Source organism: Phalangium opilio, unplaced genomic scaffold (assembly GCF_054372755.1).
Source record: "Phalangium opilio isolate 3A_F unplaced genomic scaffold, DU_Popi_V2 ptg000061l_1, whole genome shotgun sequence".
NCBI lineage: Eukaryota > Metazoa > Arthropoda > Arachnida > Opiliones > Phalangiidae > Phalangium > Phalangium opilio.
In genome coordinates, this window is record NW_028324178.1 from 5135392 (window position 1) to 5160966 (window position 25575).

Sequence of the window (25575 nt, forward strand, 5' to 3'; positions counted from 1 at the left end):
ATTGTATCGGATATAATCGCGGTTGTCGCTTCAACAGAGGAGTGTCTTGGAGCTGATGATTGCAATTGTGAATGTTCTAAAAGAGTGAAAGAGTTGGAAGCGTGCATTGCGGAGCTGAATTTGAAAGTATCTCTCCAAAAGCGGGCAATTAATATCCAAAATTACAAACTGAAGGAAGCCGAGAAGGATATACTTAAAGCAAAGCATCAAGCCAAAATTGCAGAGCAACTTTACTATGAACTTAAACCTAGTATAGAAAAATTAAAGGATAACAAAAAGGACCTATTATTCTACACTGGTCTGCCTAGTTACAACAAACTTATGGCTCTTACAATCGGCTTAATCCAGGTCACAATTCATAAAATATCAACTTTTGGAATAGTGGGAAAATTATACCAAAAACCTCACCTGTGACGCGTAATAGGAAGCTGAACGTAAAAGATCAATTTCTTCTAGTTTTGATGCGTCTGCGACTAGGGCTGTTTTTAAAAGATTTAGCAGATCGCTTTGGTATTTCACCAAGCACAGTGCCCAATTATTGTATTACGTGGATAAATTTCATGTACTTCCGCTAAGGACAAATTAATATATGGCCTACACGAGAACAAATCGACGCAACTATGCCGGAGGGTTTCAAGAGAGATTATCCCCAGTACTCGCTTGATAATTGATGCGACAGAACTTAAATGTCAAGCCTCCAAGTCTATGGTGTTGCAGTCTGCTTCTTATTCGAATTAAAAATCCACCACCACTTACAAAGGACTTCTAGGAATAAGCCCTAATGGCTATGTCACATTTGCATCTCATTTGTTCACCGGAAGTATATCTGATCAGGAAATAACAAGACGAAGTGGTTTTTTAAAACTTAAATTCAACGAAAATGATAGTGTTATGGCAGACAAAGGTTTTTTGTTTGAAAAGATGCTAAACGCAAAAGAGGTTAAATTGAATATACTACCTTTCCTTGGTGAAAAAGGCCAGTTTTCCAAGGAGGAATTGGAAAAATCGCAAAAGATCGCAGCCCTTCGCATCCACGTAGAACGGCGAATTGCTAGAATAAGAGGCTTTCACATCCTTGATCGGCCAATTCCTTTGACTCTTGCACCTGTCGTTAATCAGCTGTGGACTGTTGTAGCCTTTATGGCTAACTTCCAAAGTCCTCTCATCGTGAATATGGAAAGTGAACAAAATGCAAACCACAGCTCCTCGGAAAGTGATGAATTTTATCAAGATATTTTGGAACCGGGTAATTCTACTTTGACTGTCCATGCTGACGAGCTGGATGATTTTGAAGAAGAGATTTTAGAACCAAAAAATATGTCCGTTGAAGATGTTAATTCAGATGAGAGTGGGACAGAGCAAGAAATTCCTGCAATTGATTTCGACAGTTCCCTCTAAAAACTGTTTTTAATCCAAAAATATGCATATTAACTTTTAAGTTAGAAAAGCCAGAGAAATTGAAAAGATTTATGCCAAAGTACTGCATTTAGCCTCTTCTTTTAAATTTAATCCAGTGTTGTTCAACAACCAGTAGTTCATTTTAATTACTAGTTTGGAAATAAATTATCACAAATATTGACTATTTAGGAAATTGTTTCCCTGGAGATTATTCTTAAAACTTAAAGGTCACGTTATAAATATTGCAACTAACCATTTTTTAACGCAAAATGAGATCATTAATTAATTTTTATCACTAGACTTATTTAAATTGTTAATACTTCAAATCCTTTGCTAAGGTTGGTAGACCGTGCTTAAAAAAAATATTTTAAAATTGTTTCCATCTTCTCCCATTTTTCTTGGTTGGAGTGTACCCTAACAATTATCAAGCCCGCGGGAAAATAAGTCACATAGTCACACCATTTCAATCCGGATAAGGCCATTTGGCCCATAATCTGAAAAAAATTATTATAGTTTTCACTCAAAAAAGGTTTCCCGTTAACCATTTTAACCCTAAAATCTTCATTCAGAACTTCTCTGGGGTTTTTATCCCTAATTGAATAGGGGCATTTAATTGCAAGAAGCCCATAAGGCTCTGCTTCCTTTGGGTCTTCTACTAAGCCATCAGGGGAAGTTCCCAGCCGCGGTTTGTTATGGTTTACAATGTATCCAGATGAATGGATGGTGACGCAATGGCCGAAGCTATGCATTTTTTCCTGATACTTGTTTCTGGCAATAATTTCATACCGTTTCCCATACTTAATTGCATTCAGATGTCCGATATCTTTGGGCTCGACAATATTTCTAACCCCAACTTGGGTCCAAACTTGATTTTTCCTCTTGCAGATCAGACCAAAAATAGAAGAGTTTGTAACCGTAAAATTTAAATGTAGGAAATGGGGCCTAATTTTCACGGCTCACAAAGAGTTTAAATTAAAACTAGCAAATTAAGAAGTTCCCAGGTTACCCGTTTAAAGGACTTATTGTCCATGACTAGCAATATTTACCAGGTAATCCATTGTCGACGAAAAACGCAGTGTGAATGGCAATAATTCGTATTTATTTTTAAACAAAACCAAAGCGCGTCTCGACAAGAGCGCGCGTACAATATGACTACCCCGTTACAGGCGGAGGCGGGGGTTTTTATTCCCGCGAAAAATGTTTTTTTTTAAACTTTTACAGCAGTGGCGCTTAAGGCGCCACTTCGGGACAATTTGGCATTATACAAAATTTAGTATAAAAAATACAATACGAGTAAGGCAGACGACGCGGTTTTTTCCCGGGAAGGAGGTGCTGGCGGTGGACGGTTACATCCTCCCCCCCCAAAGAGAAGTCGTCTGCTGCAAGGTGATTTGGACCCTGTGTGTCAGGCGGCGCAGATTCGGCGCCGTCTTGATTTGGCCTGTAACTTCGGCGGGCCTTGTACGCCTCGCAGTGGACCTTTCATCAGGGACCATGTGCGGTGGAGTAGCCTTGGGACTCACCGAGGGTTCCACGGGAAATGGCGTTACCGATGCTGAATCTCCTTGCATAGATGCTTGTCAATGGGCGTCCCGTACAGTCTCCCATGGTTCTCGCGAGATTGCTTTACGCGAAAAAAAAAAAATCACGAGACGTCACATCTGTGATTGCATGCACGCGTTAATACTGTTCCACGTATGCGCGAGACCGAAGAGTCTTATGCGGATAATTAGCTGGAGGGTGATAATTTATGTCCATTTCAGGAACTCCAGGCTTAGGATTCTTTCTCAGTACTATCCCACGTTTCCATCCTTTACGAAAAGGATTTACAAATCTCATGGGATTGATGGGAACAGGGTTGGACAATTCCGTATCATCTTCCTCGGATTCAGAGGAAGAACTGGAATCGTCAGGGTGAGACAGAGGAGAGGGTAGAGGGAGAGACTACTCCCTCGAGCTCCTATCAGGAGAGGAAGGAGGAGAAAGGTCTGGCGGTATCCGATTCACTCGGAAAAGCGAGTGAGGATCTGAGAATAAGGGAAAGCGTCTGGTTCAGATTCCGCAGGTAGATCTGGTACTTCTTCCGAGGGAAAATAAGAGGATCCATCATCATCATTGGATGAAGATGAGACTTGATTGCTCCTCGTTTCTTCTCCAGACGACTCGGTCTGCGCTTCTTGGTCTCTCAACAGTCGTTGTCTTCGTTCTCGTCGAGTCTCACGACGTTCGTCACCAGTACTGACTCCAGCGTCCTGAAGTATAGGTACGGACTGTGACGTTGTAGAACTTGAAGTTGAGGATGCTGGCTTCCGTCCGGTTGGCAGACATCTTTGTTTGACCAATACAGCTTTAGATGAGCGATATTCTCGATTCCTTTGTTTTCTCCAGTTTCTGGGGATTCTAATTTATATCGCAAACGGTCTATCTTCTTTGCGATCTTGTAGGGACCATCCCATTTGGGACATAACTTAGCGGCAACATTACGTGCTGCTTGAGACAAGGGATGCGTCTCCTTCCAGACAAGCGCACCAACGGGAAATTCAATCCCTTCCCGCCTCTGATCGTAGTAGCGTTTCTGGCGTGCTTGCGCTTTCTTGGCAAGTTCTTTAGACAAAGCAAGTTGCTTCGCTAAAGCTGAGAGCGATGCGGACCTTTCAACAAAGTCCGCTACTGGCATACCCACGTCCAAGTCCCAGGGAAATCTCGGTTCCCTACCCATGTTAAGGTAGAAAGGAGTTCTTCCTGTGTAGTCGAGTTGATGGCGAACTGGATAAATGGTAAGTTCTCGTCCAATCTTCGGTGATCTCGACCAACGAACATCGAAATGATTTCTCCCAGAACTCTGTTTGTGCGCTCCACGATGTTACTCTGAGGATGATACGGAGTGATGTATCGTGGTTTGACTTTCAACATTTTGAGAATGTCCTTCCAAAGTTGAAAAACGAATTGTGTCCCGTTGTCGCATACGATGGCTTTCGGACATCCGTAGCGAACTATCATGGAGACGAGTTCTTCGCGCACGTTCTGGCGGTGATGTTCTTCATCGGGTACAGTTCGACAAATTTGGTGGCATAGTGGAAACCAGGAGGTACTTGTGATGGTGACGGCTTCTTGGTAGAGGTCCCATTATGTCCACTCCCAGCAAATCAAAAGGCTCAGTAATGGCCGTAGGTTGCATGAGACCTGGACGTTTTCTATTGCGGGCCTTGGGCATCTGACACAAAGGACATCCGCGGACGTACTGGGTAACGTCCTGCCTTAACGATGGCCACCAGTATCTGGTCCGTACTATCTCGAAGGTACGCTCCCGACTTCGATGTCCAGATAGAGGGTGGTCGTGAAATAAGCGGATGGCGTCCCGCCGGAACCGCTGTGGCAAATAGATTTCGCGGGTTGTCTACCATAGGCCTTTCGGTATAAGACATCGTTCTTTAGTTCGTAGTACCGATGTCTTTGAGGATTATCTCCTGATAACTGGACTATGATGTCATTGGTGGCTTGTTCTTCTTGTTGGGCCGTTCGCACTTCTTCCAGCGTGAAAGAGTGGTACAATGCGTGATTAGCGGGAGGAGGTAATCCGCTACTGGTTGAGGACGAAGTCGACGTCATTGAAGAGGATTCCGCTGGACTGGAATCTTCTGACGAGGACGGTGAAGTCATGTCTTCCAAAGACATGGCTAATAGAGAGACAGGCGCTCTTGATAATTCGTCCGCAACCTTGTTCTCAACTCCCTTCTTGTATATGATCTTAAAGTCATCCGTTTGCAAGTACATTGCCCAACGAACAAATCGAGAATTTGGTTCTTTCAAGGTGATTAACCACTGTAGTGCCTTGTGATCGGTGATCACAGTGAACGGTATGTTTTCCAAGTATGGCCGGAACTTTCCAACTCCCCAATAGATGGCAAAACATTCCTTTTCCGTCGTAGTATATCTCTGGACGTCGGTCAGCTGTTTACTGGCATAGGCAATAGGTACCTCGACGTCATCTTGGATTTGCGACAGGAAAGCTCCAAGTCCGGCGTCACTAGCATCCGTTGTCAGGATACACGGCAACTTAGGGTTGTAAGCCGCTAAAGCAGGCGCCATACAGATCGCAACCTTGATGGCCTGGAACGCTTTCTGCTGTTCTTTCTTCCACTGGAACGGAACGTCCTTTTTCTTGAGATGGTTTAACGGGGCAACGATCTTGGAATACAGTGGGATGAATTGTGAGTGCCATTCCGCCATGCCCAGAAACCTTTGGATTTCTTTCACGTTCTTTGGGACTGGAAAGTCTACTAAAGCCCTAGTCTTGGAGGGATGAATATGAATCCCGCGTTCATTTACTATATGCCCTAACACGGTCGCTTCGCTTTGCGCAAAGCGACATTTCTTAGTCTGAAGCGTAAGTCCCGCTTCAGACAGTCGGTGAAAGACATATTCCAAGGCTTGTAAATGGTCAGCCCAAGTAATGGATGGAATGACGATGTCATCCAGATAGACACAGATGGAAAAGTGATGTCCATCCCTGAAGACTTCGTCGACGAGTCGTTGAAACGACGACGGCGCATTGCATAGACCGAACGGAAGTACTTCGAACTCGTACTTCCCCGCATGCGTGATAAAAGCAGTCTTTGCTTTCGCTTGCGGATGGAGGTCTATCTGCCAATAGCCGCTCTTTAAGTCCAGTGCTGTGATGAACTTTGGGGCACCCATTTTTCCTAAGAGTTCTTCTATTCTCGGTAGCGGATAAGGGTCTTTCACGGTCACTTTGTTTTACGCGCGATAGTCGACGCACAAACGGATCTTTCCGCATTTCTGATGGACATGTACCGCTGGCGACGCGTAAGGACTAATGGATGGTTTCACGATTCCGTCGCGGATCATTTCGTTAAGATGATCTTCAATTATCCGTTTTTTCTCGTCACTAACACGATACGCGCGTTGACTAACGGGATAATCAGTGGTAGTGTGTATCTCGCGATAGACTAAGTTAGGACGTCCCGCTTTTTCCGAAAATAGTTTTGGAAATCGTAATAATAAAGTTTTCAAGTCTTCCTTCTGTTTAGGACTCAGCGTAGGCGACGCCACAGCTTGTTCAATATCATCGATAATCTGAGCTGTTGGAGTCTTTAACCCAGGGAGATTAAGCACGAATGGAAAGGATGTTCCGTCAATCTGACACGTTTTTGTACCAAAGTCCAAAACGGCACGATGTATATACAGGAAATTTTTTCCCCAGAAAAAAATCGTTTGGCAGTGAGGGAACTACGTGAAATCCCTGCGTTAGTTTTAAATGTCCTAAGCGGAACTTTATTCGCGCGCATCCCTTCGTGAAGGTATAACGTCCATCGCCTAACACCATGCATTGAGTTTCTTCTTCTTCCGGAAGTAAAAGTCTGGTTTTAATGTTCTGACTAAATGACGCCACTGATAGCGATTTCCACTGACTGCTCCAAAGAGTGCTCTCAGGGTTAGGATGACGTAACTGCCCTCGGCGAGTTTTGGAGAGAATAGTTTAGTCAGTGGAACACGATCGAGAGGTCCGAGGGCGCTCTGGATCATTAATCAAAAATGGCGTCGTCCGGAGACGAAATTGTAATAAAGTTCATATATTTTGACACAAATGGGCTACCTGTATCAACATCAATGGCGTCCTTTGTAATGTTTTATTAAATGGTAAGAAACTTACTTTTTATTTGGTTATTTCACATTTCTCGTTCTAACTTATTCCGTCTTTTAAGTCACGGAAACTAAACCGAGGATTTTGTGGTAAGCCTTAGCTTACACAATGTTATAATAATTGTTATGATCTGCTTAAACTTGGCTATTAAAATTTGTCTTGGCTGCTTTTATTTTTCAATATAGTTCATATCCTAATTGTTAATTATTTTTAGGTGAAAGTCAAGATATGGAAATAGCAAAAATACTTCTGCAGAAATCTGGCATTCTACCATCAACGTTATCTGACCTATCGACATCAGAACAAGTAGTAAAACCTTAACACAATCAACAAGCAATGCGGCACTATCACATAGTTCTCCTGATCTAGATGTAACTCCAGAATCATGTTTAGCTTCTGATCTTGATACATCATTACCATCTACAGTCAAGTTTCAGCCACTAGTCACAAAGAGTTTGCAAAAAGTAAATAACCAATAATAATATAATAATATTTTAAATGTTTAATAAATGAAATGAAAAACATTTTAGATGTTGAATGGGATGATGGCGATACAAAATTTCTTCTAGATCGATATGATTTGTATCTATCGCAAATTGGCCCCATGAAAAAATTTAAGAAGAAAAAAGATATGTGGGAAAAAATTTCTCAAGATATTAAAGAACATCTACAACTAAATAGAAGCGCTGCTCAGTGTGAAAATTATTTTAAAACTGTGTTGAAAAGGAAAAAGGACAGTGTGGAACGTAATAAAAAATCAGGGGAAACTCGCAAAAAGGTTGAATTTGAAGAGGAAATTCTTAAAATAGCTGCTAATGATGATAGTGTGATACCTGAAGTTATTAGAGGCGTTGGACAAGTCACCTTTAACTCAAAAAGAGCACATTCGTCGCCTGTTAAAAAGAAAAGTAAGAAGACTGCACCTAGTGTGATTGCGGAGACTTTGGTTCAAATTCATAAGGAAAAAGAAAAGGCTAAAGAACGCAGACACAAAGAGAAAATAGAAGCTTTAAAAGAACTGTTTGGAAAATAAGTTTTATTAGAACTGATTGAGCAAATTTGATTATTTATTATCATTTCTGTTTATTTATTTTCATTTTGTTTATTTATTTTCATTTTGTTTATTTATTTTCATTTTGTTTATTTATTTTCATTTTGTTTATTTGTTTCATTTTGTTTATTTATTTTCATTTTGTTTATTTATTTTCATTTTGTTTATTTATTTTCATTTTGTTTATTTATTTTCATTTTGTTTATTTATTTTCATTTTGTTTATTTATTTTCATTTTGTTTATTTATTTTCATTTTGTTTATTTATTTTCATTTTGTTTGAATATTTATTTTATTTTTTTTAATAGCGCCAAATCATTAAAGTGGCTCAATAAAATGTTTATTTTTTCAAAATTTGGCAAATTCTATATCTTTTTGCTTCGCTTAATTTCCTAAGCAATGTTTCTCGTTTTCCATATTCATTAGAACATTCAACATTAGAGTCATCGCCTAGGGTCTCTTTTTCATATTCCCATTCGTCTTTGAAATCAATACATAAGTTGTGTAAAACACAACAGGAAACAATGAATTTAGTGGAAGTGTTTACGCGATGAAAGTCTAGTCTAATTAACTGTCGAAAACGCTGCTTGAGAATACCAAACGTATTCTCAATCAAAACGCGTGTAGCACAAAATTTTTGGTTGAAATTAACTTGTGCATTGGTTAAAGTTCCATATTGTCGGTAAGGGGTCAAAAGCCATTCTCGCAATGGATTAGCTGCATCTCCTAACAAGTGATATCCATCACCACATTTTGAGGGAAGATCTTTATATATGTATGATAATCGGAGCACCCTAGCATCATGAATTTTGCTTGGAGTGCCTGTGAAAACATCTATAAATCTGCGCTTCGCATCACAGATTCCTTGAAGAGTAATAGAAGTTCCATCATGTCGATTGATATACATTGATTTTATTTTATGCGCTGGTGTTCTTATTGAAATATAGGATCCATCAATACAGCCCAAAACCCCTGGAATTCCACCTTGCTTTAAAAAAATTTCAAAATAAAGTTTTACACTTGCTATGTTCCTGAAACCTTACTGGTATAGCTTCAAAATCTTTTGCCGCATCTTCTTTTTCCTGTTCCGTACTAGGAAAGCATTTTACTGAAGGGGCTAAACTGATTAAAAAGTCCATAACTCTAGATATCTGTCGATGGAACGATGTTTCACCAACACCAAATCTACTGGCCACATCACGAATGCTTGTTTTATTACCAGCGAACCATAAAAATGCCAACACATGAATTTTGCCAGAAATTGCTGGGCTTCCCCCACAGACATTATTTGGATAATATGTGGAATTCTCGAACCGTTCAATTAGAAACTCTGTTGTTTTTCTTTCTAACCTAAAGTTTCTACGGAACTGAAACCAATTAATAGAATTAATATTTCAACTAATTTACAAAAAATCAATTTTGATTCATTACTTCTATATCAGAGTAGTGATCGACAACGTCTCCGATATAATTATTGATTTTAGGACGAGGCGTAATATCTTTAAAGTAATGCGACAAAACTTCGTATTCTTCATCTTCAGAACTTTCAGAAGATGATTCCAAAAATGAATACGCGTAAGCGAGAGCCCGTCTTCTATCACATACCGCCTGGTCCGCCATTTTAATTTTATTACGTCATACTCGAGCACCGTCGACGCTCCGACGAATTTTTCAGAGCACGAAAGAGCAATTCTCGGGCAGTTTTTGTTGTCAGTGGAAAACGCGATTCTGGGCGAGTGTTGCACTCGTGTTCCCAGTGGCGGACGAAAACGCCCCGAGAGTGCACTTAGAGTGCTCTAGTGCAGTCAGTGGAAATCGCTATATGTTTTCGACTATAATGACGTTCGACATAGTTCCGTGTCGACCGTATTTTGTTATTTACAACCTCATTCCATTCGATACAAATCAAATTGGTCGAAATGGGGTTCGCTGCTAATCCTTAATAAGCGAAATTTTTCGACTTTAAGTACGATCAATACAATTCCTTTCGACTCTTGGTTAATATCGTAAATTGAGAGCAACTCTCTATTCGAGATCAATCCATTCGATACTATTATGCGACCCCCTTTATGGTACTTATGTTAACACTCGGGTCTTCATACGTGCTCTTTCGACCATAATTCAAAATTTCATGAGCAAATATTTTGGGAAAATGGAATTATGGTGAAAAAACGAAGATATGTATTTTTTTAAAAAAATTGATGTTTTATAATGATTCAGTTCCGTTGCGCCGAATCCCAAACAACCGAACCCAATCCTTTTTCGACCGAAAAACACGCACTTTGGCGGATTTATGATACGGTTCAATGGGACAACCCCATTGCACCGAAAAACCCGCACTTCGGGTTTTTCCCGATACAATTTAAATAAATAAATTCCCGGGAATGCAAAGATTTTATCTTTGCTAGGAAAAATTAAATTAACTTAAAACAATTTAAAGCCAATGTAAAATTAATACTAGATCCAAACATTTTCTAAATAATTATTTTAAACTAAGGATTGTAAGAACAAATTGGTAATAAATCAGCAAAATATGACATAATAATAATAATCTAGGCTTTGTCTATGAAGGGATTTTCACACTAAGCCTGTGGCTTGTTTACAGTTGGGTCCCTTTACATTGCATAGAGGGGTGGTGGCTAGCCCCTATGCCACAGCTAACCTACAGCACCCTATAATAACTATTACCGTTAACCTCTGCAAGTTTTGATGGAAAGGAGAAACCGGGTTAGACCGCGGAGGAAAACTTTTAACAAGCGGGGAGAGAACTTGCAAACTCTTCGCAGAAGGATTTGTTCCCAGATTTTCTCCCGGTGCCAGTTCGAACCCGGGATCCTCTTGTTGCGATTCGAAAGCGCTAAACACTACGCCACCACACCCTAAACCAATTGCTAATATTTATTTATTTTGTAAGTTATATTCATCACGAAAATACTTTAAGCTAGCCGTTTTAATATACTTGAAGTGTATAACCGTTCCAAAGAGGAAGAGATGTCCTGTTAACCAACCCTAACTTAACAGAAATTTTTTGTTAAAGGCATATTATTTGAGAAGTCAATGAAGATAAACATCAATATTTTGGAAAAGGCGTAATACTGTCAAGTGGTTTGTAAAATGTTACTAACCTAACTTAACCAAATTGTGCCGTTTTATGTTATATTCATCATGAAAATACTTTGAGCCGTTTTAATATAATTGAAGTGTATAACCGCTCCAAAGAGTTAGAGACGTCCTCCTAACCAAACATAACCTAACAGTAATTTTTTGGAAAAGGCATATTATTTGAGAAGTCAATGAAGATAAACATCAATATTTTGGAAAAGGCGTAACATTGTTAAATGATTTATAAAATATAACTAACCTAGCTTAACCAAATAGTGGCGTTTCCAAGTCAGTAAAAATGTATTTTAAACACTTTCATTAAAAACCGACATTAATAGAAATTAAACTACATAGCATTTTTGGGGTCGCTGTTTTCGACAAATAGATTCGTTTGATTTAAATACCTATCCCGCCGTTGGGCTAAATTCATTAAAAACATTGGCGGGATTCGGTCTAATGGAATTCTGCGCAATGGGAAGATACCTTTTATAATCATGTCAATAAAATGAAAAATTTTAATATCTGGGACTTCGGTCATTCCATTTTCTTCTCTTATCGTTTACTTTTTCTAGTCTTTGTCCACTAAGACAGTTTTTTTTATTAATATCTGTTCATTCATTAATTAAGTTTGTTGAGAAGTAGTTAGTTTTAAAAATCTGCAAAAAAAAGGAGAGAGTAACGGTAGGCCAATCTGACATTTATTTTTAAAGCAATGATACTTTTACTCAGAAACGATCCTTTTAACTTCGTAGCGTACAAGAAAAAGTGAAGGCACTTGTGCATTTAGATGGAAGTTAAAAACTTAAAGACACTTTAATTTTTAACTTCTATATCATTCATGAGGCTGTAATAAAAATAATAAAACTAAATTTAGATTAATGCATGAAAACTCACTCGTGGGGAATAAAGACGTAGTTATTATACACGATCTGCCGAACTTGATTCAGCAGGTCGTGCATAAATGCGTCTTCCGCCAGGAGCTCGGCGATTACCGCCAGGTACACTGTGATTTGGTAAACAACGCTATAAATAAATAGAGATTATAGTTTTAGGCTTTAATGAAAAAAAATTAAATTGAAATTCTGATCATCCTCTCCCGGCCGGGACATTACTAGCCATCGGTAATAAGTAACCGGGAGAGACGGATATGGTGCTGGTGAGTGTGGTGGGCTAGGCTGCGCGCTTGTCATCGGCGAGGTCCAACGACGCAGCGCGGGCGTCGTAGGGGATCCGGTCGCATGGCTCGGGGGTACCTAATTGAGAAGTACTCGGCGAGTTCGAATACTCGCAGGGTGAAGAAGGGGTATCAACCCCGTGGAGGTAGCTATAGAGAAAGATTTTCGAAGTCTTCTCTAAAAGTTTTTAGAAAAAGTATTTCTTACTCTGTTGAAGAGAGATCCATGGCTTGATCTTCTTCTTCTTGTTAGTGGTTCATCTTTGGTGCAATTCGAGAGAATGTGGTACCTTTTGGGGTATCAACCCCATCATGTTATACTTTTTACTAGGGAGAAGGCGTGTTCAGGATCAAACACGTGACTTATAGGTATTTGGCACGTACAAGGGTAAAAATTTTCGCTGGAAAAATTATCAGAAACCTTGTCATTGGTTTAAAGATTTTCAGGTGTCTTTCTTTTTGGAGACATTTAGAAAAACCCCCCAAGTATTTATTTGGTTGTCCGTACAAGAGTCTTTGGTTTAACAGTAGAAATCTTACCATCTCGAATAGTGAGAGTCCTTGTTAAATGCTTAAAGAACCTACTATAGTGAAAGGCAGGATGATGTCTTTAGTTTTCAAAATGATTTCAACGCGTTCATGGTGGCCTACCGCTCTTCCCCTCCACACTCGCGTGCCGTTTGAGGACTCCCCACCCTCAAGTTTTGGGGTTCACGACCCGGGGCGCGCGCGTGTTCACGTATTAATTGAATACGTTCAAGTATGAATGACAATTACAAATTAGTTTCAAGACAATAACGTTGGAGTTGTCAGCCCCAGGTTGTTTGTGAATGTACCTAGTGACGCCCTCGCAAACGGCGTTAGTGAGGACGCTTTTGCCCAGTGACAAATAGGCGGAGATACTGGTCGGGGTGAGGTCTGAAATGCCCAAGAATGTAGCCAAATACTTCTCTCTGCTTTACGTTTCGCGCAACTGGTTTGTAATACTTGAAGCCGCTTTAAGTTAGTTTTTGATGCAGTGCCATATAATATTATACAAAAATGTCTTGGTTTAACCAAGGCCGAAATATAAACGATATGAGTGAGGTTTATCAATTGACTGAAGTTCAGATATTGCAATTTTTCTTTAATTATTATTAATTTAATCCTTAATCACAATTTATTTCTGATTTTACTGTTAATCAATTTATTCCCTCTAAATTTATTCAAAAGATTGGATATCTACGCTTTTTTAAGAACAATTCCATTTTCCGAAAACATTTTATCATGAAATTAATTAATTTAAAGGGAATACGTATTGAGGGATCAATAATGAATATCTTGTTTATTGTGCATAAAAAGAACCGTAGTGGTTCACGAGAAAATACACATTTACATAAATGGTATGTACAATCGATTAATAATTAAGACATGACTAGAGATTTATACAAGGAAAATAAAAGTTTGAGACATAGTAGAAATTAACTTATTGTATTCAAGTTATCAGAAAATATGTCAAATCTATCATTGAGGAGATTGCAGGACTGCTGCATTCTTATAATCGGATTTCTGCTAATTCTTGAGTTATAGAATAGGGCACATCGACGTAGATTTTTTGGCACTAAAAAGGTAAGGTTTGAGAGCAAAATGGGGGATGGAGTTGAATTATTTACAAGCTTATAGACAAATTGTACATCAAAAATTTTGCAAATGTGGTCCAAAGTGGCAGTTTTTACAATTTTCAAGAAAGAGAGGTAATCATATACTTTATCTTTTAAATAGAAAGTGTGACAATAGAGGATAAATTTTCTTTGTATCCTCTCGATCCTATTTTTTAAGTATACACTGCAGCCAGACCAAACGAGACAACCATACAAGATGCGGGACCGAACCAGACTTAGATAGAGAAGCCGAAAATGGGAGAGCGAACCCAGCTTTCTCGCCAGTTTGAGTATTACTGCCAATGTGCGGCGAGTCATACTGACCGTTAAATTGACATGTTCTCTAATTAAAAGTTGTCGATCGAATATAACGCCAAGGTCTTTTATGGTAGTCCATTGTGGAATGGCAGCATTGAGTAAGACATATTCTGATCGCACCTCATGGCAAAATCTTCTAGTATAGATGACATGCACCGATTTTGTGGGATTGATTGGAATGTTATGGTGAAGACACCAACCGGAGATTGCGTCAAGGTCCAATTGTAACTTCGCGCTATCGCGAGGTGAGTTAATGATTTTACAAACTTTGTTATCATCAGCGAATTGAAAAAGGTGCGAATATTTAACCAAAAATTGTAAGTCGTAAATGTAAATGTTGAATAAAAGCGGTCCAAGCGACGAACCTTGTGGAACGCCGCAGTTAAGTTTGTAGGTGGTTGAAGTCATGGAGCCGTTACATTTAAGGACATTGACGCGATCCGCAAGGTAGGAACAGTACCAATTAAGTAGTGAACCACCTGCTCCGACACCCTGAAGTTTATCTAATAAATATGGGTGAGAAACTCTGTCGAAGGCCTTGGCCAGGTCGAGGTAAATAACGTCGACCTGGCCCTGACCCTCGACTTCAGGAACCACCAGATTCATAAATTCAGCGTGATTGGTATCCACACTTTTGTTCTTTTGAATGAATTAATAACAAGGACGACCCAAGGGCTCATAATAGCAGCCACATCGTACCATACTTAAAGCACGGTTTTCACTTGGCGTAAATCACGACTTTTCTCCCGACGTCGAGCGACAACCGAAAAAAAACATAGTTACGCTGGACAGAAATTACGTTGAGTGTGACGATATTAGCTTTCTATTTTTTCGGCCGCGTTCAACGATAACGCTCTGCGTGTGTCGCGACTATTCTTCCCTTGTTCAAGGTTGTGATAAATTGACTAATTCTTGATACGGATGTTTACTTAATACTTCAGTTTATTAGTTTAAAAACATTACAGCAAAATTACTCTAACTGCGCGTCAATTGTTTTGATTTAAAATTAAGTTACTCCGCCGAGATCTCTAAGATAACTGCCTTCTTTAAAAAATGGAATGGGTTTTTATACAAATGTAAGATCATCATTTTTAACCAGAATGTCTATTTAGATATCAAAGTTCAAACATGGTTTGTTTTCTAAGTTAACAGTTTAGTTTTTTCGTTCAGTTCAATTTAGTTTAGTTTAGTTTTAGCTTGGAGGTGATCGATTAGAAGTGGCGACATTCTCCCCACCATGGACTCCGTTCATCCGTCAGTGACTTCGAATCGATGAAGCATTTGGACTGCTCGCCTTATTGTGGATCCTCCTGGAAGCTTGACGGCGACTGCTCGGACCTTTCCATCTCGTCCCGGGAAGACTTCTTGAATTCGTCCCATGCGCCAACTTTGACGAGGAAGTTTTGGTTCCGCCAGGAGTACTATATCGTCCTTCTTAAATTCCACCACGTCATGGACTGGTTTGCTTGCGTGAGCGGTCTTCAAATCCAGGAGGTAGGCTTTGCTCCAACGGTTCCAGAACTGGTCAAGAATCCTCTGTCTATAGCGAAGTCGTCTGGTTAATTGACTTCTACAGGCTGTGGGTGGCATATCAGCAAAATTGGCACTCGGAAGACAGCTCAGTCGTTTGACGATGAGGAAGTGAGAAGGAGTTAAGGGGGAGGGCTCCCCTAAATCAGTGTAGGTGTAAGTCATCGGTCTGGTATTCAAAACTGCTTCTATCTCCGCCAGGCTGCTTGTTAGCTCTTCATAAGTTAAACTGCTTCGTCCGAGGGTCTTCTTGAGGCATTCCTTCACTGACTGTACTATCCTCTCCCAAAAGCCTCCCCACCAAGCCGCTCTCTCAACGATATATTTCCAATGTATGCATTGTTGTCCCAGGAAGTTCCGGAAATCGTCTTGGTTTATCCTTCCGTAAAGAGTTTTTAACTCTTTCTCAGCTCTCTTGAATGTTTTCGCATTGTCCGAGTATACCGTAGTGACGAGTCTACTTCGGGCAATGAAACGTCGAAAGGATAATGTAAATTTCTCCGTGCTCAGATCCGTTACTGCCTCCAAATGCACTGCTCTGGTGACTGCGCATGTATAGAGCGCGATGTACGCCTTCTCGTGTTCTTCTCCGCTCCTTATGAATAGAGGGCCGGAAAAGTCAACTCCTGTGGTAACAAATGGAGGTGTTTCTACTATTCGATCGACTGGTAAAGGTGCTGTTATCTGAGCTGCAGGCTTTGTCCGGAATCTTCTACATCTACCACATCGGTTTACGACTCTTTTGACTAACTGGCGTCCTTGCGGTATCCAAAATTCTCCTCGTAATTGCGCCAAGGTGCTTTCAAGTCCACAATGTTTCACCCTTTGATGAGCCTCGATCGCTTTTATCTGTGTTAGCCAATTATTTGCGGGAATGATGAGTGGGTGTTTAAGTTCATCGCTGATATTGGCGAATTGAAGTCGTCCTCCCAAACGTATGACATCGTTGTCGAGGAATGGACGAAACTGAAGGAGTTTTTGATGTCTTCGCTAATGGTTCGCCTGCTTGTAGGCAATGGTAGTCATCCGGATAGCTCTCTTTTTGAATTTCTTGTACCCAGAAGAGTTTGGAATCTTGAAGTTCGGCAGTCGACAGAGGTCCCTTGCGTCTTTCATCGTTTGCGATTCTTATATTGTGGATGAAGCGACGTACCCATGCCGTCACTCTGTACACACGGCTGATTCGGCTGTATCTCTTTATGTCCAAAAGCGGTTCTGTTGTGACGCGGCAAACCAACGTGATAATGTTCCTCTTCTCCTTGGTAACTGACTCGTCTAGAGTACAGACCGTTGACCTGGATTGACATGGCCATTGATCTCTCTTTTCCGAAAGCCAGCTTGGACCTTTCCACCATAGAGCTGTCTTGTTCAAGGTGTCTACCGAGCAGCCTCTTGACGCTAGATCCGCAGGATTCTCCTTTCCAGCTACATGTGACCAGCAATTCGGATTGGTACTTGATTGGATCTCCATCACCCTGTTGGCGACAAAGGGTTTCCACTCCCTCGACACACCACGGATCCAGTGTAGCGTTATCTCTGAATCGGTCCAGCATCGGTAAGCAGTAATTGCTCCTTCAAAACTTTCCATCGTCGTCTTCAGTCGGCGAGATCCAATGAAAGCTGCCATAAGCTCAAGCCTTGGTATGGTGAGTGACTTTATCGGGGCGACTCTGGTTTTCGACGATACTAATGAGACGCCAATTTCTCCCTTGTCCGTCTCGTAACGAATATACGCTACTGCTCCATAGGCCGACTCGCTCGCGTCACAGAAAAGGTGAATCTCTTTATCGACAACTTTTCCATGGATTCCAGAATAGTACCATCGTGGAATCGACATTTTCCCGAACTCCTTCAGCTCTTTGACCCAGTCGTTCCATAACGTTAGAATGTCAGAAGGTAACTTGTCGTCCCAACCAACGCCTTTTATCCACAGTTTCTGAAAAAGGCACTTGACTCTGATGAGATATGGTGATAACAGTCCGATCGGGTCAAATAGTCTAGCCGCCGCCTTGAGTACCCCTCTCTTTGTATCTTGGGTCTCCCTCAGGAACGCCAGTAGAGTAGATATATCGAAAGTTAGGATGTCTTTCTTCGGGTTCCAAGCTATCCCAAGTACTTTCAGCAAGTTGGAGTTTGATTCTTGGTTCAATAGCGTCACTGGTGCTTGATCTTCGGACCATTGAATTGCGAGCTCTTCACAGTTCGTAACCCACTTGCGTAGGTTCATTCCAGCTTCGGAAAATATCTGTCTCGATCCATGGTAGATTTCATTTGCTTCGTGCTTAGACTCGGCACCGGTTACAAGATCGTCAACGTAGAGCCTTTTGGCTAACATCTCGCTGAGGACAGGATACTTTTCATGGAATTTCTTCAAATGATGATGCAAGGTGGCCGCGAGAAGGAATGGGCTGGAGGCCACTCCAAACAAAACTCTCGTCATTCGTAAGTGTACTACTTGAAGTGGCTCGTCTTGTTTCGGTAACTTGGTAATCCATAAAAATCGGACATAATCTCGGTCTTCTGGCCTGAGGACTATCTGCAGGAACGCTTTTTCAACGTCGCTCATTAGAGCGATCCGATGTTGTCTGAATTGAAGCAGGATTATTAGCAAATCTGGGACTAAACTTGGTCCAACGTGTAGGCAAGGGTTTAGCGCTGGCGATCCTTTCTCATGGGCGGAAGCATCATGGACTACTCTGAGCTTTGTAGTGGTCTTGTCGTCTCGGAGGACTGGGAAATGCGGAAGGTAATGCACTCCGTTTCTCATGGCGATATTCTCTTCAGGTACTCGTTCAGCAAAGCCCTGAGCCAGCATCTCGTTTATGGCGTCTTCGTATCTCTGGAACAGAACGGGATCATGTCGTAGCTTCTTGATAAGAGAACCCAGTCGCTTCGTAGACAAGGCGATGTTATCCCCAATTTTGTCTTTGTTGTCCTTCCATGGAAGACTGGTTTTGTATCTTCCATCCTCAAATTCCAGAGTGTCTTCATGACTGGCAAGTACACTTTCTTCGACCATGGTATGTGTATTCTCTTCCTTTATCCCCAAGGATTCAATCTCCCAGAAGGCTTTGAGAGATTTCGCAAGTTCTTCATTCTGGATTCCGACCCTCATGACTTGGATTGAGTTGACCGCCACAGATTGGTTTTGAACTCCGTGCACAGACCATCCGAATACGCTCTTCACAGCTACCAGGGAATTATCGAGCCTCCTCGTCTCTCCAGTATTTAGAGACCAGAAATAGTCGACGCCAATTAAAATGGGTACATCCTGCGAAACGGAGACTCCTTCGATTTGGTCCATATCGCCCAGCGTTATTTCTTTCTCGTCTAATTGCTGTCGAATGCATTCCCCAGGAACGGTAACGATAGCTCCACTGATGGTTGGTACCTCTAAGGCTTCGATTTGGGCAGTGATGTTGGAATCCATTACGCTTCGAAGCGTTAATTTTACAGTTCTTCTGGTGACTCTTTCCGGCTCTGACTTCCCAAAGGCAAATACGTTGACGAGTTCCTCCTTTACGACAGGTAATTTTAAGCTTCGTACCAAATCTTCTCGTACGAAGGTCCCTTCGCTAGCCCCATCAAATAGACATCTCACGGGAGCTCTGGTATTTCTTCCTTCTGCGTAAACAACTACAGTTTGAAGAAATAACTTGCGTCGAACTTCTTTCTCTGGTGGCCGTGGGATAAATGTTGTCATGGTGAGGGATCTTTTCTCGGGTTCTTGATGTTTCTCACTTTCGTCCGGTTTTTCCGCTCCAGATTTTGAAGTCTCATTGAATCTCTGCCGACAGATAGATGCATGATGCTTTCTCCCACAGTGTTGACATTTTGCTTTTGATGTGCAACGGCGTACCGGGTGACCTTGACTCAAGCAAAGGAAACATCTATTCTGGTTCCTTATCTGCTCACCTTTCTGCTCTAATGATAAGGCTTCGCATTCTTCCGTTGGATGCTCCGTACTTCCACAGAAAAGGCAGGTTTTCGAGACGTCAGTCTTGAGGACCGCTGTTGTTGGGACACGGCCTTTGGATTCTGCAGACTCTTGAAATAACTAGGCTCATGTTTCGATTTGTGTGAACTCCAACGTCCCACGCCTGCAGCTCTACCCTCTTCTTCGGCTCTATTAGGTACGCATAGGACCATGGTCTTTTCTCGGCTCTCCACCTCTCGCTTGAGATGATTCAACAGATGTCTCGCGTCTTGTTCCTCGTCTGCATAGTTTTTGTTGAAGTCCAATAGTATCTCTTGTGGCAGGAGTCGCGTAAGAATGGGGTATAAGAAGGTTCCATATGTCTCCATGGTCGTTCCCAATGCTTCAAGACTCTTTACTTGTATTTCACAAGTATCATATAGCTGTCTTAGCAATGTTACCTCCGTGGCTCTCCTTACAGGTTGTAGATGCAACAGCGTTACCATATGACTGTTGACGGCTTGAGACTTCTTGCCGAAACGTTTATTAAGCTTCTCTACCACCGCTCTGTAGTTCTCGTCCGACAGCGAGTAACCTCCAATAGCCTGCAACGCCGGACCCTCGAGGAATGACTTTAAGTATACAAACTTGTCTACAGTCGCCAATGCTGGATTATGGTGTATGGATGCTTCGAACTGTCCCCAGAAGTTCTGCCAGCACGAGAAGTCCCCACTGAACTTGGGAATGGTCAAATGAGGTAGCTTTACGGTTGCTCTGATCCCGCGGTTTCTCTCTCTATTAGGTTGATCTTGAGCTTCCAAACTTGACCGGAATGACTCGTCTCCTCTTTGAGCCTCTAGGGATTTAATTGCTGTGTTCAATTTCGTTCTCCATTTGATTATCTTCTCTTTGTAGTCTTCAGATACCGCGATCTCCATTTCGATCTCGTCTTCGTCCATTGGCTCTTGGCTCTGAATATTCAGCTCATTAAGACTGGTGTTCTTGCTTTCCAGCTGTTCCAGAATCTCTTCTAACTCGTCCTTGACCAAATTGTCTTCTTCTAAGGCTTTCTAGAGCTGGTTTAGCAACTTAGTGGTTCTTTGACGAAGTACACCTCTAGCTTTCTTTGCGGCTTCCATACCGTGGATCAGTCAATATAGCACCTCTACAAGTCCCTCTCAATGACTTCCCTTGAACTGTCTCGTAATTCTTCTCTATTCGAATGCCACGATATTTACTTCTCGTTCTCTGCTCCCGGGTCTCGGCACCAAAATGTCGCGACTATTCTTCCCTTGTTCAAGGTTGTGATAAATTGACTAATTCTTGATACGGATGTTTACTTAATACTTCAGTTTATTAGTTTAAAAACATTACAGCAAAATTACTCTAACTGCGCGTCAATTGTTTTGATTTAAAATTAAGTTACTCCGCCGAGATCTCTAAGATAACTGCCTTCTTTAAAAAATGGAATGGGTTTTTATAAATGTAAGATCATCATTTTTTACCAGAATGTCTATTTAGATATCAAAGTTCAAACATGGTTTGTTTTCTAAGTTAACAGTTTAGTTTTTTAGTTCAGTTCAATTTAGTTCAGTTTAGTTTAGTTTTAGCTTGGAGGTGATCGATTAGAAGTGGCGACAGCGTGAGCCAATCAGCAATAAGCTAGAGTCGTGACGTCATTTTCGACCACGCGTGTTCGAAAGAGGCCGTCCGCGGTCCGCCATCTTTTTATTTATTTCGATCCTAATCGAGTCAGTCACTAATAAAAATCCCTGAAAGTGCCGAAGTTCAATGCTGAAAGGTTTATTGAAGAGGTTAGGAACGATACAAATCTGTATGATATTAGAAACAAAGATTGCAAAAAAAGAAAGACAATAGGCCGCAATTAGTGCAGTGTTCAGTTTATCTGTTAAGCCTTGGTTCCATTATTTGCGGGAACTACGCTAAGTGAAAACGCTATAACGCTGGGCGACAACGTTAAAACAAATCTGACGTTTGACGTCCAGCTGCAAAGTAGTTTTTTTCGGTCAAGTGAAAACCCTGCTTAAAGGGATAGAATCAATCTTTTGACTTCTAATGAAAAGCTTTCATTTTTTTTAAATCAGATTGAACCTAAAATTACGTTTTCAAAAATATATAGATATTGATAGTTTTAATAACTTAACTATTTTTAATTAATTTTTAAAAGTATTAGTTTTCGGCGCCGCTCCGATCACTGCCCCCTCTACAGTCGTTTGCAAAAACACGAGCGAAAAAACTGAATTACTCCCGCGACTCTCCTCTCGCTCGGAGGTACAGTAGATTTACTCCTAAAAGTAGTTTTCATACTATTCTGCATTTTCGCCAAATTAATATAACTCATTTCGATACGGGGATGCTTTGAAAGTTATAAAGGAAGGTATAGAAATTCACTGTAATTTTGGTGTTAAAAGTAATAGTTTTACTATGTTTAATTACAAATAAAAATATGTTAAAGCTTAGATTAGGGCCATTAGGCTAAAATGTGGCCATACCATTATTATACATGGAAGCTAAGCCTTGCCAAAATAGCGTAAACATGTGGTGTTTTGGACATTACCTGTAACAATTTTGACAAATCATCCTTACTCTACAACGTAACCAAGAGTTAAGAGAACAAAGGATAATAAACATGAAAAATCAGAATTAGGGTTGGTACTGATAATTGTGAACACTTTTTACAAATCTTTGAATAATTTCCGTGGCGCTAACGTTAGACACCTGAAACTTTCAGGACATGAAATATAATTCTTTAAACACAATTCGCTATGATTTTAGCTTTTTAACTCTTTTAAATTTTGCACAATATCCTATTTCCAAAACCCCTTAGAGGACCCCAAATGTGAACAATCGCTGGTAAATGTAAACACCCTGACCCTAAATAGTGAACGCGGGACCAAAATGTGAACACCAATGCTAATCAAATGGGAGGAATAAAAAAGGCCCTTGGAAAAAAAGCTACCAATACGTAGGGCCTAAATTCATGCACCTGGATTGAAGTTTACGCAGATTTGATAAGTGATAATAGGATAATATAATTAAAAACAATACCTGAGTCAAAATGCTCAATAATTTGTTGAGAAGTCACATTTTATTCAGTCCCTAGCATAACAGCCGACTCGGTTTGCCGTTTTCCCGCCCAATAAGTAGTGGTAGCTACGGCCCTCTTACGGCTAAATTGAAAACTTTACTGAAGGCGCGAAATTTGAGTCTTTTTTTGGGTAAATGATGTATTTTAAAGTTAATATTATCAGAAAGTAGCTTGTTTACACCACTGTTACGTTTAATATTTTAGTAAAATAGCTTAAAAAGGATTCAAATTAACCTTGAAACTTCGTGTTCATATTTGCAATTTTTACTTGGTTTTTTCCAACTCTATTTTTAAATCGAATTCCGAACCGAAACCAAAGATTTTAATATCAAACTTATAGCAAAAAACGTGTTCTATCTAATGGTTAAAGGTTTGTTATCGTGGGATTATTGTAACTTTTGCTAAAGCTTATTATGGTATTGTATTAAGAAACACCTAAAAATTGGCATCAACTTAAAGGAATAGACCACCTAAATTTTTAAGTAATTTCATTGGAAAGAGCATGATTTATAACCTCTAAAACCGAAAAAATTATAGTGATTTATTTCTTCGTTAATTAATTATTTGCTTTTAAATACTTGGTGAGCGGGCTATTTTTAAAAGTGTGACGTTTTATGTATGGGCTTAGCTCATTGGCTTTTCACTCGCCCAATAAAGAAGGGCTTAAATACAATCGTCTGCTCAACGCTCCTATTTCCGATCGTGGTTGTTTAGGACTGGAATTGTTCGTTTAAAATTAAGAACATGCCTAATTGCATAATTAATGGGTGCAAAAGCAGCACAGGAAAAGATTGTACACTGTATAGTGTTCCTAATGTTGTCAAGTATCCTGAACTCGCGATACTTTGGGTACGGCATGCTCGAGTGGATGTTAAAGAGTTTTATGAGAAAGCGACTAAGCCTTGTCTCACAGATCGGAAAGTAATATGGGATAGAGATTTTCTTTTGAAAAACAAGCAATACAGAGTTTGTGGAAAACATTTTAAGGAAGAATGCTTTGAAGTTGATTTACAAGCAAAACACTTCAAGAATATCATAAAAAAGAAGCTTATTCATGGTTCATATCCATCAATTTTTGATTCATTAACTACATCAGAAGTGAATATTGTGAATGAATGTCAAGATCAAGGTGAAAATTTTGAAGAGCCTCAAACAAGCAATGTATCCCTAGTTTTGGCAGCCACCATTGGTACCCAGACTGAGGTTTTTTTTGAAACTAAAACTACTGAAGAATTGCATTTAAAGTCATATGTGGAATGTGGTACAGATGCGTTTTCTGACAAAGAAGTTCAAGAATGGTTAGACCAAGAAATTGAAAAAGTGCCTAAAACAGTACTGGATGACGATACCCATAAAACCTTGCTTTCAAAAGTACCAAAAACTCTGCCATTCCCAGTTTCAACCCCTAAGTGCAAACGTTTCTCTAACCTTTCATTTGCTGATGAATTGTCACCAATATCAGCATTTAATATTTCAAACGCAAGTGAACAAATTTCACCAATTGTTAAAAACGTTTCATATTACGAACCAAGTTTTGAGGAGAGTGACGAGTCTATCAATGAACGGTCTGTAATTTGCAAAGATATTTCAGCCAAAAGCCTCGTTAAAGAGCGAAAATATATCGTATTTGAAAGTGAACTGGATAATCTCTTACAAAGGCTAATATGTCAAAACGATACTTGTTTGAAAGTTGTCGATTCAAGTACTATACGAAAATCTGAGAACGAAGGTAGTCAACTGACAGTCTGGTTTAATTGTCTCGATGGGCATGATAATGTGTGGAAATCCCAACCGATGCTGGGGAAAATGCCCTGTGGTAATCTTCTCATTGCATCTTCAATTCTACTTAGCGGAGCCACATACCATCGAGTTAATACTGTTTTTGAGTACATGGGCTTAAAAAATATAAGCAAAACCACTTATTATTCCATGCAACGCCAACTCGTTGTACCGGAAATTAATTTGGCATGGCAAGAAGAACAGTATTCCATATGTGATGAACTTTTAGAGAGGGAGGTGATTAAAGTTTCTGGTGACGGACGATGTGATTCGCCTGGCCATTCAGCAAAGTATGGAACCTATACACTCATGGACCAAGAAACAAACCAAGTTATTCATTTTGAGATAGTCCAAAAATCAGAAGTTGAGTTTAAATCCACTAATATGGAACTCGAAGGTTTAAAAAGATGTTTGGATATTGTAAAGAAATCTGATCTTGCGATAGATCAGCTTACGACGGATCGACATATTCAGATAAGAAAGTATCTCAGAGAAGAGCATCCAAACATTAATCACCAATTTGATGTGTGGCATCTCAATAAGAAAATTAGGACAAAATTAAATGTTATCTCCAAGAAAAAGGAGAACTCTGATCTCAAACCTTGGATAAAAACCATTAACCGACATCTTTGGTATTGCTCAGAGCATTGCGAAGGAGATCCAGACAAGCTTGTTGACATGTGGAAATCACTAATGTTTCATGTTATAAACCAACACGAGTTTCCCAAATTAAAATATGTCAATAAATGTGGTCACAGAGATCTGAGCCTTGAAGACCAAGAAAGGAAAAAGTGGCTCGATCCACAAAGTGATTCATACTACGCTCTTGCAAAAATTGTAAATGATAAAAAGTTACAGAAAGACATACGCCAAATCAATGAATACTCCCACACT

At 40.2% G+C, this 25575-nt stretch overlaps 1 protein-coding gene across 1 annotated transcript; it reads right to left on the reverse strand.

Annotated features, from left to right (window-relative positions):
• Positions 1-15595: 15595 nt before the first annotated feature.
• LOC149663989 (uncharacterized) lies at positions 15596-20932 on the reverse strand. Its single transcript, XM_089841978.1, has 5 exons — positions 20906-20932; positions 19976-20863; positions 19737-19934; positions 16935-19664; positions 15596-16843 (listed from the first exon to the last, which is right to left on the reverse strand). The coding sequence occupies exons 1-5, from the start codon at positions 20930-20932 to the stop codon at positions 15596-15598; spliced, it is 5091 nt and encodes a 1696-aa protein (XP_089698104.1).
• Positions 20933-25575: the final 4643 nt, after the last annotated feature.

Bases quoted from the DNA above. Each gene is read 5' to 3' on its own strand.
- LOC149663989 (XM_089841978.1), bottom strand. From the start codon at position 20,932: ATGGAAGCCGCAAAGAAAGCTAGAGGT. The intron at 19,935-19,975 runs GTGGGACGTTGG...ACATGAGCCTAG, and splicing joins AAGAGGGTAGAGCTGCAGGC to TTATTTCAAGAGTCTGCAGA. The intron at 16,844-16,934 runs GTACAAGAAATT...AAACTCCTTCAG, and splicing joins AAGATTCCAAACTCTTCTGG to TTTCGTCCATTCCTCGACAA.